The sequence below is a fragment of the Perognathus longimembris genome, chromosome 3 (genome assembly GCF_023159225.1).
Source record: "Perognathus longimembris pacificus isolate PPM17 chromosome 3, ASM2315922v1, whole genome shotgun sequence".
Classification (NCBI taxonomy): domain Eukaryota; kingdom Metazoa; phylum Chordata; class Mammalia; order Rodentia; family Heteromyidae; genus Perognathus; species Perognathus longimembris.
In genome coordinates, this window is record NC_063163.1 from 80,752,784 (window position 1) to 80,766,754 (window position 13,971).

The 13,971-nt window shown below is 46.7% G+C and overlaps 1 protein-coding gene across 2 annotated transcripts; it reads left to right on the top strand.

Moving 5' to 3' along the window:
* Positions 1-1,258: 1,258 nt before the first annotated feature.
* On the top strand, positions 1,259-9,896 carry LOC125349041 (2'-5'-oligoadenylate synthase-like protein 2). Of its 2 annotated transcripts, XM_048342814.1 has the most exons (6): positions 1,259-1,513; positions 3,637-3,922; positions 4,452-4,627; positions 6,666-6,904; positions 7,335-7,476; positions 9,302-9,896. In XM_048342814.1, exons 1-6 carry the CDS (start codon positions 1,328-1,330, stop codon positions 9,776-9,778), a joined length of 1,506 nt encoding a protein of 501 aa, XP_048198771.1. In that variant the 5' UTR covers positions 1,259-1,327; the 3' UTR covers positions 9,779-9,896. The 2 variants fall into 2 exon arrangements, with proteins under 2 accessions (XP_048198771.1, XP_048198772.1); XM_048342815.1 differs by lacking the exon at positions 3,637-3,922 and having other exon boundaries at positions 1,427-1,513.
* Positions 9,897-13,971: the final 4,075 nt, after the last annotated feature.

The window sequence follows — 13,971 nt, forward strand, 5'->3', positions numbered from 1 at the left end:
CCCTGGCTTCTTCCCGCTCAAGGCTAGCACTCTGCCACCTGAGCCACAGCGCCCCTTCTGGCCGTATTCCGTATATGTGGTGCTGGGGAATCGAACGGAGAACTTCATGTGTAGGAGACAAGCACTCTTGCCACTAGGCCATATTCCCAGTCCTTGTCCAGAAATTCTTATGCATGATTTATCCTAAAATGACTTTTTTTCCCTTAATCTTAAGTGAAGTACATGGAGGAATAGCTCCTGTATTTACTGTAAGCTGACCATATCTCATTTTTTCCCTAGTCTATCCTGCTTCATTTCCCCTACAATGACTTTGTTCCCTTAATCTTAAGGGAAATAGATGGGCAAGCTTCTAAGCTCAAGTCTTTGGATCCCTGGCTGCCATTTACCATGCCTCACTTTCCCTAGGCTATCCTGCCTCACTTCCTGAGAAATATATTTCTCACTCCCAGAATTCACATTTGTCTGGCAGGATATATACTTTCCTGAGAGAAATGATCCCCAAAACTTAAGCAATCTCCTACCCAAAATGCAGACAACAGGACGGACGCCTTCCTTATCCCAAGGATACACATCTGTTTTATGGAGGATGCATCCTTACCTAGCAGAAATGCCCCAAACATCCATGAACTCAGGAACTCCATACCACCAGGAGTAATTAGAGCAAAGATGAAACACCTATCTTTGTATAAATATAAATACCACTACCAGCCAAGAAACTGTGTGTGTCTCACTTCTAGAGAACCCACACCTTGTGTCTGTTTTTCTGCTGCTTGTCCGCTTGCCTGCTTGCTTACTCAAAAGTTCTACCAAGTTTTCTTACCATTGTGACTTGTTCAGAAATTCTTATTCTGCAACCGAAGTCAAGGACCCTAAGTGAAGAAGAATCCCTATTTTAAAGGGAAACTTCGCAAACTTTCCCCTATATCTGGTGACAGAAGCATTGGGAGACCAGATCCAAAACCTTGTGGGAGATTCCCAGGCTGAGCTCATTTCGCTGTCAGCTGTGCCTGGAAAAGCCTGGGAAGGGAAGGAGAAAGGGAATCTTGTCTTCAGTTTCGATTTCCTCTCTCCGAAAAGCTCCTAGGAAAAGGGCCGGGTGGGGGGGGGGGGGCGGAGGAGGAGCGAGAGGGAGGGGAAAAAGGAGGGTTGTCCTATCAGGAAAAAAACATCCGGTCAGCTCCGCCCCATCACCGCCTCGGACACGCCCATGGACACGCCCCCTCCGCCTCCCGGTCTGTCCCGAACCCTAGAGCCACTGGAGGAGGCTGAAAGGTAGTGGGCAGCACCCAGAGGATTTATCCCCAGGGGGCAGCGGGGTCCTGCAGAGATGGAGCTGTACTCGACCCTTGGGAGTATGCTGGACACCTTCCTGAAAAAAAATCTCCAGCCCCAGAGGGACTGGAAGGAGGAAAGTCAGGATGTCTGGCATAGAATCGAGCGCTTCTTTCGCGACCAATGTTTCCGTGATGAGCTGGTGCTGGACCAAGAAGTCAGGGTCCTGAAGGTGGTAAAGGTGAGCCTCAGGATCCTGGGGTTTAGGTCTCAGCTCAGATGCTGTGGGATCTTGGGGGCGGCGGGGGGGGGGGAGGGTCACTTTATCTCTCTGAGTCTGTCTCCTAGGATTCTTATGGGCCATAAATGGAATAAAGCATAAAGAAATGTAGTAAATGATTCTGTGGAGCCGAAAAATTAAGATGATGGTGGTGGCTGGTGGTGGTGATGAGAGTCAGTGATCTTAATGTCAAGGAGTCAGGTGGAAAATGGGTAAAAGGACCCTAAAAAACGTTATGCTTGTTTCTTAAGAAACTCCACATTAAGGCTGGGAGTGTAGCTTAGTGGGAGAGTGCTTGCCTACCATGCATGAAGCCCTGGGTTCCGATTCCTCGGTACCACATACACAGAAAAAGCTAGAAGTGGAGCTGTGGCTCAAGTGGTACAGTGCTAGCCTTAAGCTGAAGAGCTCAGGGACAGAGCCCAGGCCCCTGAGTTCAAGCCCAGGGACTGGCAAAAAGAAGAGAGGGAAGGAGGGAGGGAGGGAGGGAGGAGGAGGGGGAGGAGGGGGAGGAGGGGGGAGGAGGAGGAGGAGGAGGAGGAGGAGGAGGAGGAGGAGGGGGAGGAGGAGGAGGAGGAGGAGGAGGAGGAGGGGGAGGAGGAGACTATCTATCTTGTAAAATGATACTGACTGTTAGAAACTACCTTGTAATTAGGTAATACCAGAAAGCATTTGGTAAATTCAATGGGTTTTCAGGGCCTGACCAGGTAATTCAGTATTCATACAGTTTTCCTGAAAAGTGCTCATTTGTAACAACGTCAAGGGGGCAGGGGGCTTGAACTCAGGGCACTGTTCCTGAGCTTGTTTGCTCAAATCTAGAGCTCTACCACTTGAGCCACAGCTCCACTTCCAACTTTTTGGTGGTTAACTGGACTTTTTTTTTTGCCAAGGCTGGCTTCAATCCTCAGATTTCAGCCTCCTGTGTAGCTAGGGTTACAGGAATGAGCCACTGGTGCCCAGCTATGTAACAACTTTGTGTTTGTGTGTGTGTGTGTGTGTGCATGCACACATGTGTGCTAATCCTAGGGCTTGAACTCAGGGCCTGGGCACTGTCCCTGGGCTCTTTTTGCTCAAGATTGGCACTCTACCACTTAAGCCACAGCTCCATTCTCAGCTGTCTTGGTGGTTAATTTGAAATGAGTCAGACTTTATTGCTTGGGTTGGCTTCAAAACACAAACCTCAGACAGATCTCAGCCTCCTGAGTAGCTAGGATTACAGATATGAGCCACCAGCACCTGGCTTGTAATTCAACTTTTTTTTTTCTTTTTTTGCCAGTCCTGGGGCCTGAACTCAGGGCCTAAGCACTGTTCCTGGCTTCTTTTTGCTCAAGGCTGGCACTCTACCACTTGAGCCACAGCGCCACTTCTGGCTTTTTCTGTGTATGTGGTGCTGAGGAATCAAACCCAGGGCTTTGTGCATGCTAGGCAAGCACTCTACTGCTAAGTCACATTTCCATCCCCATAACTCAACATGTCACCATCAATCAAAATTTAACCAGGCACTAGTGAGGGAGGGAGGCTGGGATGTAAAAATCATAGTTCAAAACCAGACATGATTTAAAGGGAGAGTATGTTAAGGTCCTAGAGATTTCATTTAGATCCTTTGAATTATTTTCCAGGTATTTAACTTTTCTGAATCAAGAGAAAGCTGTCATACAGGTTAACTAAGCCCTTACCCAAGACATTTATGAACTCAGGGCGTTTGGATTTTGGATCCCCACCCCAGATTTTAGAATACTTATCTTGAGAATGGGACCTCAGAACATGAAGTGTGAACCTGAAAACATCATCTAAAGGGGTTTTAAGTAATATTCAGTGCAGTTGTATTTCCACTACAGCTCATCACAGGCTGGATTTCTCCACCTGTGTCAGGTCAACACCCACAAAGTTAGAGATTGGGGAAGCATTTCACATTTCCTGAGTTTCCCATTTGGGATGCTCAACCTGTACCCCCGCAATGGCTACGATGTATGATGGAGACCATTCCTTTGGGTGGGCTGCACAAAAAGCCCTACCAATGGGTGCTTCTGGCTTCACCGTCAACCTGGGAGACAAGTTAAAGCTGCCTTTGTCATCCTCCACAGGGAGGTTCCTCAGGGAAGGGGACCACACTAAACCACCACTCAGACCAAGACCTCGTTCTGTTCCTAAGCTGCTTTTCCAGTTTCGAGGATCAAGCGCAGCTCCGGGAATACATCATCGAGTTCATTGAGGAGAAACTGGAGCGCTGCAGAAGAAGCCTGGCCTATGACATCAGTGTGGTCCCGCACAGAGGGGACGGGACCCGTCGCTCCCTGACCTTACGGGTCCAGTGCAGGAAGAGCAGTGACATCATCCGGGTGGATGTGATCCCAGCTTTTGATGCCCTGGGTAAAAATGGCAATGGGTTAGGCCCAGAGTAACCAGCTGGGGGTAGGAGGAAGAGAGGGAAGAAGTAAAGAACAGAGGGAGGGAGGTAGAAGGGAAAGAAGGGAAGAAGAATGGCCAGGTGCTGGTAGCTCATGCCTCTAATCCTAGCTACTCAGGAAGCTGAGATCTGAGGATCGCAGTTCAAGGCCAGTCAGGGCAGAAAAGTCCATGAGACTCTTATCTCCAATGAACCCACACAAAAAAATGGAAGTTGCACTGTATCTCAAAGCAGTAGAATGCTAGCCTTGAGTCAAAGAGCTCAGGGACACAACCCAGGCCATGAGTCCAAGCCCTGCAATGGACAGAAAAAAAAAAGAAAGAAGGAAGGAAGGAAGGAAGGAAGGAAGGAAGGAAGGAAGGAAGGAAGGAAGAAGGGAGATCCTTTAGAGGGTGTTACAATAAATAATTTATGCATGATGTAATATGCTAGATGATATGCATATCTTCCTGATTTCCTCATTTTCCTGGCAATGTACTTTCTTCTTCTCAGGATCCTTTGACCCAAGCTCTAAACCAGCACCAGAAATCTATGAAAATTTAATAACCACCACGGGCCATCCTGGGGAGTTCTCAGCAAGCTTCACAGAGCTCCAGAGACACTTTGTGAAAAGCCGTCCCGTTAAACTGAAGAGCCTCCTCCGGCTGGTGAAGCACTGGTACCTTCAGGTAAGAAGTAGTGCCTGGCTGAGGAGAGGAGGCTGGGACAAACTGGAACTCAGTGGTAGAGCACCAGCCTTGAATGGAAAAGCTAAAGGACAGCACCAAGGCTCCAAGTTCAAGCACTACTACCAGCACCAAAATAAAATACATTTTAAGAAAAAGATAGCAAGCCAGGTACTGGTGGCTCACTCCTATAATTCTAACTACTCAGGAGGCTGAGATCCCATGACTGTGGTTCAAAGCCAGCCCAGGCACAAAACTCCCTATGAGACTCTTCTCTCCAATTAACCTCCCACAAACCAAAAGTGGTGCTGTGGTTCAAGTGGTAGAGCTCTAGCCTTGAGCACAAAGAGACTCAGGACAGTGCCCACGCCCTGAATTCAAGCCCCACAACTGACAACAACAACAACAAAACTATTATCAGGATTGAGGATTTAGCTCAGTGGAAAAGCACTTGCCTGGCAAGTGCAAGGCCCTGAGTTCAGTCCTCAGTTCTGCCAAAAAATTTAAAAAACAAAAAACACTATTATCAGTCCAACCTCTTCTAACTCATTATTTATCCTGACATATAACTTAGGTTCAAAAAGAGAATAATAGGGCTGGGGATATAGCCTAGCGGCAAGAGTGCCAGCCTCAGATACACGAGGCCCTAGGTTCGATTCCCCAGCACCACATATACAGAAAACGGCCAGAAGCGGCGCTGTGGCTCAAGTGGCAGAGTGCTAGCCTTGAGCGGGAAGAAGCCAGGGACAGTGCTCAGGCCCTGAGTCCAAGGCCCAGGACTGGCAAAAAAAACAAAAAAACAAAAAAGAGAATAATAAGTGCTAGTGGCTTACATCTAATCCCAGCTACTAAGGAGACTGAGATCTGAGGATCATAGTTGGAAAGAAAGTCCTGTGACTCTTTTTTATTTATTTATTTATTTATTTATTTATTTATTTATTTATATTTTTTGGCCAGTCCTGGGCCTTGGACTCAGGGCCTGAGCACTGTCCCTGGCTTCTTTTTGCTCAAGGCTAGCACTCTGCCACTTGAGCCACAGCACCACTTCTGGCTGTTTTCTGTATATGTGGTGCTGGGGAATCGAACCCAGGGCCTCATGTATACAAGGCAAACTCTCTTGCCACTAGGCCATATCCCCAGCCCAGTCTTGCGACTCTTTACTCCAATTAACTACCAAAAACTTGGAAGTGGAGCTATGGCTCAAGTGGTAGAACACCAGCTTTGAGCAAAAACAACTGAGGAACAACACCCAGGCCTTGCATTCAAGTCCTAGTAAAAGCACACACACAAAAAAAATCACTGGGATTCTAATTAAGATTACAATATTTTTTTGGTTGTTGTTGGTTTTTTTGTTTCTACCAGTCCTGGGGCTTGAACTCAGGGCTGGAGCAACTTCTGTGTTTGTGGTGCTGAGGAATTGAACCCAGGGCATCGTGCATGCTAGGCAAGCACTCTACCACTAAGCCACATTCCCAGCCCAGCCATATGTTTTGAAATTACATTAGAAGGAATTTGAGCATCTCACTTTACTCCTTTGCTTTCATTTTTCAGTCTGTTCTGTCATATCTTTTTGTTTTCTCCAATGATAACCTATATTTGCTTTTTTTGGCCAGTCCTGGAGCTTGGACTCAGGGCCTGAGCACTGTCCCTGGCTTCTTTTTGCTCAAGGCTAGCACTCTGCCACTTGAGCCACAGTGCCACTTCTGGCCATTTTCTGTATATGTGGTGCTGGGGAATCGAACCCAGGGCCTCATGTATATGAGGCAGGCACTCTTGCCACTAGGCCATATCCCCAGCCCCAATAACCTATATTTGCTATATTCTATTACTTTCTCCAGTAACATGGGTTGGTGAAACCAAAAGGACCATAAAAACTTGTTCTTCCTCTTTGGTTGAGATTTTAATCACCCAGGTCATAATTCCCTCTACATCTCCCCATTTCATGGTTTGTGCTACATCATAAAGCAGAATGACCAAAAAATTTTAAGTCATCTATTTTCTCTGCTCCCCTCCCCACTCCCTTCCCCATGCCCATTTGTAGTATGTGAAACATAAATATCGAGAAGCATTGCCCCCAAAATATGCACTGGAGCTCCTGACCATCTATGTCTGGGAAATGGGTACAGACAAAAGTGAAAACTTCAGCTTGGATGAAGGGCTTATAGCTGTGATGGAACTCCTCAGAGATTATAAAGACGTCTGCATATACTGGACCAAATATTATAACTTCCAAAATGAAGTTGTCAAAAACACCATCAAACAACAGTTGAAAAATCCCAGGTAAGTGTGTTGATGGTATCACCTTCAGCTTTAAGGAGCAGCTTTAATTTTTTTTTTTAAGAAATGTCCTCATTTCTTTGCAACCGAAAAGCTCAACAATAAAAACAACTTCTGATATGGCATGATCCAGCTTCTCTCTCTGTCACGGAGTCCCTTTCCATGAACTGCTCCACCCTGCCCTCTCCAGGGCTTTACCGTTAAATTCAGGTTCACTCCTTCAAGGCTGAGGCAGTTCTGGACGTCTCATCTGGACATATACCTTCTGGTACAAGAAAGAACAATCCAATCAGAATGTAAGATGCACTCCAGGCTAACTTCGGTTACGGCTTCCCTCCAGACCCAAGAGCTTCCTGTTGCCATCAGTCTTCCTGCATAAAGGCATGCACACAGACATGGATGTTGGAGGTCACTATCTCGCTTCTCTCTCCAGGCCTGTTATCCTAGATCCAGCTGACCCCACCAACAACCTGGGAAGGAGAAGAGGATGGGACCTGCTGTCTCAAGAAGCTGGTAACTGCCTATGGCAGGTCTGTTGCTTTAAAAGATTCTCCAGCCCAGGCTGGCAAGTACAGGTAAGACTCCATCCCATAATTAGGACTCGGTTTGAACCTCACATTAACCCTACATGAATTTTCTCCACAGCACCCCTAAGGATAGACAGCACTTTCTCCACATAGACATCCCAACAAACCAGGGGAGCAATTCTTTCCTTCCACAAATACCCAGGCCTCAGTGGGGTTTAGTTTTCATATGTAAAATGTGCAGACAATCTTCCCTATTCTACAGGCAATTCAGAAGGTAGTCTGAGAATTCTTCACATGGACCTATCCTGTGTTTCCTCTTTAGTGCTTAGCAAAAAAGGCAGCTTCTTGCCTTTTCAACAAGAGATGTAGCAGATCTTTCCACAGATGCAAGTGAGGACCACAGGCCTCCAGCCATCCCAGACACACAGCCTGCAAAGCCTGGCATGGCTTCACATACACACAGGTCCCTGCTGTGTGGGATCTGTGTTCAGAGGAAGCCAGTGTATGTAGGAATTCAGTGTTGAGGGTTGAGCCTTTGAGCTCCCTGGCAGATTTTAATCTTCTCAATTTGCTACTCCCAGAGACTCTTGTCACTTGTGCCACAGCCTGCAACTTGCATGGACATTCCGAGTCTGGTATCAAAGGCAGCACACAGCCAGGGAAGCAAGGCAGATCACTCAGGCCTCACTAGAACCCATCAGCCAGCCAGGCAGCCATAGGCAGAGAATGCAGCAGACCAGGAGGCTTCTGGGAGGGCAGCAAGAAATGACATCCTTTCCATCTCCACTCCTCAGTCCCCAAGAAATAACACTCCTCGGGCACTCACTTACCAACTCCATCTGTGGATCTGCCAAACACACCCAAGCATCTGGGCATGTGTCTGCATGTATTTTCAATTTACTTCAAATGCATTGAGAATTTGGGCACTTGTGGCTTCCACCTGTCATCCTAGCTACTCAGGAGGCTGAGATCTGAGGATCATGGTTCAAAGTCAGCCCGGGCAGGAAAGTCCATAAGACTCTTATCTCCAAATAACCACTAAAACAAAAAAAGCTAGAAGGGGCTCTGAAGTTTAAGTGGTAAAGTGCTAAGCCTTGAGCACAAAAGCTCAGGAACAATGCTCAGGTCCTGAGTTCAAGCTACAGGACCAACACTCCCACAACAACAACAATAATAATAGTGGAAGAACTTTCTATAACTACTACCCTGTGTACTTTGCTATTGCAATAACCGTACATCCCAGAGCCTGACACAGATTTTTTTTTCATTTGACCCCAAGCTGTAGTCTCTCAAATATACAGTAATATGCCATAATGTCATCACCACATGATGGTGGAGACTTGGAATAGTTAGTTCCACATAGACGCATTTGGAGACCTGTTACTAGTTGTTGCTCTAGCTGGAGTGAGTCCAGGGACAAAGTGTAACTCGGTGTTCAAGACCCAGTGTAAATCTAGGACAACCAAATAGCTTCCTCTGCTTAGGACAATCTTCTGCCTGTTGTTCCTTATAGTTATTAATAGTTCCTCCTTCCTTATCCTTTTGTGTTTTTGTACCAGTGTTGGGACTTGAACTCAGGATTTGAACCCTGTATTTAGCTTTTTCACTCAAAGCTGGAGCTCTGTCATTTGAGCCACACCTCTACTTTTGGCTTTTTGCCGGTTAATAGATAAGAGTGTCTCTAATTTGTCTGCCAAGGTTGAAGAGGCCAGGATTACAGGCATGAGCCATCAGTGTCCAGTCCAGCCCCTTCTTTTATTTTTTGATAGTATCACATAAAGAATAAATGATATCAACAGTAGCCAGCAAGGAGAGGCTTTGGAGAGAAGAGACAATAGACAGTCCTGACCATCTGTTTTTCCCTCCCCTCCAGAGAGCAAGGGACGTGCAGGTGACGGTGAAACAGAGAGGGGGAAAAGCTTTGTCACTCTGTGTGGACCCCTACAGGGCCATCTGGAAGATGAAGGCAGAGATCAAGGAGGCAAGTGTTCTCCAAGGTCAGCTTCGCCTCTCCTTCCTGGAGACAGACGGGAACAGGCAACTGCTCAGCTCCCAGAAGACCCTAGCAGATTATGGGATTTTCTCTAAGGTGACTGTCTGGGCACTGGAGACCTTCCCTCCTCAGATCCAGGTCTATGTGAAGGAGCCCAGTGGCCAGAGCAGGCCTTATGCCATCGACCCTGATGACACTGTTTCTGGCTTGAAAATGCTTATTGAACAAGATGGAGGACCAGGTGTGAAGGATCAGATATTGAAGTTCCAGGGCCGAGAACTGAAGAATCGGCGTAGCAGCCTTGCAGACCTGAAGATCAAGGACTGTGATACCATCATTCTCATTAGGAGAAGCTGAAAAGCACCCAGTCCCAGGGGGGTGCCCACATCTGGACGCTTTTCCAGCCCCTCCCCCTTCCTATGCTCTTTCCACTCAAATAACCATATTCTTTTGTTTTGTTTTTTTCTGTTTTTTTGGCCAGTCCTGGGCCTTGGACTCAGGGCCTGAGCACTGTCCCTGGCTTCCTTTTGCTCAAGGTTAATACTCTGCCACTTGAGCCACAGCGCTACTTCTGGCTGTTTTCTGTATATGTGGTGCTGGGGAATCAAACCCAGGGCCTCATGTATACGAGGCAAGCACTCTTGCCACTAGGCCATATCCCCAGCCCAAATAACCATATTCTTTCTAATATGACTATACTAGATACTGTACTCATTCTACATATGAATCTATCCCTCTCTTAGAATTCTCCTGTGTCTCCCCATCACCTGGAGAATGAAGTTCACATTGTTTTGCTTGATATTCAGAGCTCTTGATAATTGAACAGAGACTTTGCTTGTCCCTCTAGCATCCTCCATTATTCAAAAGCACACCAGCTATTCCAACGCTTGCAACTCCAGAAGCTGGGTCACAGCTCCATTGCACCCAGTCAGCTGTCTTTTTCCCCCAGCTTCTGTGTTTTCAGCCTTCAACATTCCAACTCCCAAGTCATTCCATCTCCAAGTGCAAATCTCAGACCAACAGAATCAGCATCATTAGCAACTTCTTAGACTAGAAAAGTTTTGGCAAGCCAGGTGCTGGTGGCTCACACCTGTCATACTAGCTATTTGGGAGGCTGAGATCTGCCGGGCTAGATTTATCTCCCCTGGCACGGGGATGCTAAGCTTACTCCCTTATCTGTGCTCCCTTTCTCACCCTCTCCCCTGTCTGCCTGACCTGCAGGCAAACCAAGGTGGAGTGGGGGAGCTAGGGTAGGCCTCAGGTACACGTGGCCGAACAAGATCCCCTTTCCTCCCTCCTTACCCACCAAGGAAGCCAGGCGCACACCGAGTCTCGGAGAAAGCTTGAAGAGCAATCTGGTTTAATAAAGGGAGGGGATAACAACTTATACCAGCAGAGATGAGGAGGAAAGGGGTGATAGACCAAGAGCTGGTGATAGGCCGGCAAGCTTGTCCATCCAAGGGCAGCTCCCCAGGACCCCCCATGGGCTAACATCACTCCCATAGTACCGCCCCCTGGGCAAAGCCCGCTAAAGGGGAGCACTCGTGTTCGCTGGCGAGAAGTTGGGGGGCTGGTCACAAAGCTACCCCTTCTGGTTCCGGACCCAGATAGGTGTGGCTTGCTTCCACACTGCCCCAGGGCTGGGGGAAGGGCAGCATCTCGGGATCGCTCTCCTTGCCCTTCCCCCCTCAAGGCCAAAGCTGAATCCCCAACAGAGATCTAAGGATCCTGGTTCAAAGCCAACCTAGGCAGGAACATCTCTGTGAGACTCTTATCTCCAATTAACCACTCAAAAACCAGAAATGGTGCTGTGGTTCAAGTAGTAGAGTGCTAGATTTGAGCACAAAAAGGCTCAGGGACAGCACCCAGACCCCGCGTCCAAGCCCTACAACCAATCAAAAAATGAATAAATAAAACAAAATAAAATATAAAGTTTTGGCAATTCTCCCTGACTGACTCAGCCTCTGATAAACATATGGAAATCCCTGTGAGCAATATATGTGAATTTTAAAAAAAGTGAATGATGGAACAAATGGCACTATATGAAAGGAAATGTACTTACTGGTGATATATGTAAATGTAACCCCCTCTGTATATTACCTCTATAATAACAATAAAGTAAATTAATAAAAATTTTAAAAATGTAAAGCCCTTGTGAACACAGGCTGATGTTAAAAAGGCAGGGAGAGGACTGCTGGGGATGTGGCTTACTGGTAGATTGCTTGCCTGGCATGCATGAAGCCCAGGGTTCAATTCCCCAGCACCACATAAACAGAAAAGGCTGGAAATGGCGCTGTGGCTCAAGTGATAGACTACTAGCCTGGAGCAAAAAAAGCCAGGGACAGTGCTCAGGCCCTGAGTTCAGCCCCAGGACTGGCAAAAAAAAAAAAAAAGGCAGGGAGGGGGTGCTGGTAGCTCATGCCTGTATCCTAGCAACTTAGGATCTGAGCATCGAGGTTCAAAGCCAGCCCAGGCTGGCTTATGAGTCTTATGAGACTCTCATATCCAATTAGTCATCAGGGCTGAGAACATGGCCTAGTGGAAAGTGCTCACCTCGTATGAAGCCCTGGATTCAATTCTTCAGCACCACATATATAGAAAAGGCCAGAAGTGGCGCTGTGGCTCAAGTGGTAGAGTGCTAGCCTTGAGCAAAAAGAAGCCAAGGACAGTGCTCAGGCCCTGAGTTCAACCCCAGAACTGGCAAAAAAACAACAACAAAACCCAAAAAATTAGTCATCAAAAAGCCAGAAGTGCTGCTATGGCTCAAATAGTAGTGCTAGCCTTCAGGGGAGGGAAAAAAAATGCATCTCAGGAACCAGTGCCCAGACACTGAGTTCAAGTCCCAGGACTGACACAAAAGAAAATGAAAAATTGATCAGGGCTAATTGGGAAAGACAGTCCTGCATTGGATCCTCAGAGCCCCGAGGAGAGCGAAAACCTTGACAAGATCAAGAATTGACAGATGCTGGGAATATGGCCTAGTGGCAAGAGTGCTTGCCTCCTACACATGAAGCTCTCAGGTTCTATTCCCCAGCACCACATATATGGAAAACGGCCAGAAGGGGCGCTGTGGCTCAGGTGGCAGAGTGCTAGCCTTGAGCAGGAAGAAGCCAGGGATGGTGCTCAGGCCCTGAGTCCAAGGCCCAGGACTGGCCAAAAAAAAAAAAAAAAAAGAATTGACAGAAAGGCTTTTTGGGAAGAGAGACAAAAGTAGAAGGTTGTTTATGGTCCAGGGAGACATAATGCTAGTCTGAGCTGGAGCTAGGCACAGGGGTAAAAAATGGATGCATTTGAGGCCCCAAATGATAGACTGTAAACTGCATGAGCCAGCTGTTATTAGTTCTCTCCCAGTTCCCCTTTTATAGCCCAGATTAGAGTAGGAGTAGACTCCTAGTCTAAATAGCAAAACCAAAGAATGAATGGAACGCAATTTCTATTTTCCTCCAATATACTTACCCCTTTCTTCTTTACTATGAATTTTTAGCTAGGTACACTGCTTCAGGCTAAAGACTACATTTCCCAGTCCCCTTTGCAGCTGGCTGTAGCCTTGCGATTAAGTTCTGGCCAATAGGATTCATTTATGTTTTATGTATACATTTGCATATTTTTCCATGACAATGTCTGTTTATCTATGGGGGCCAGAATTCCTAGAAGCAGTTTCCCCTCTGTTTTATATCCAGGGAAGCCAATGGAGAAATGTTGTAATATTAGGCAGTAATCTAATGTTTATGAAAGTTTCTGACCTTTGGCTAAGTTTCCTTCCTTAGATATCACAAGGGAAAAGTGTATAAAATCCATACCCCTGGGAGTTGATCTGCTTTGTTTGAATGTAATGACATGAATTTTGATGATGGTGATGGATAAAGGCTCCTAGTTTGCTGCCTCCCAATAGAGGACATCAGGGGCCTTTGGATGAAAGCCCAGTATCATGAGGGGAACCCAGGAGGAACTCAATGACTTTGATCAAGTGCCAAGGAGAGATTTAGGGAAAGGAACTCCAGGGTTTTGCGGAAGAAGGGCTTTGAACTACTAACCCTTGCGTTTCCTCTACACTCTGGCCTTCCTTCCTGTTCTGTCCAGCCTGGGCTTGAACACCCTAGTGAATGCCTTCAACTTTCTAGCCAATCATCCATTCCTGCTTAGAACATAAAAACACGGACACAGAGTTGTAACAGATACTCAATTCAAATTAATTTAGGCAATTAAAAAATAATTTAACAGCTTGTAAGAGTCCAGGGATAGCCAGGCACCAGTGGCTCACACCTGAAATCCTACCTACTCAGGAGGCTGAGATTTGAGGATTTCATTTTCAAAGCCAGCCAGGAGAGAAAGTCCACAAGACTCTTATTTCCAATAAACTACTAAAAAGAACTGGCGCTGTGGCTCAAGTGATAAAAGTGCTAGCCTTGAACACAGAGAGGCTCAGGAATTCCTAGGAGCAGTTTCCCTTCTGTTTTATAACCAGGGAAGCAAATAGAGAAATGTTGTAATACCAGGCTCTAAACTAATGTTTGTGAAAGTTTCTGACCTCTGGCCCTGAGGTTAAGCCC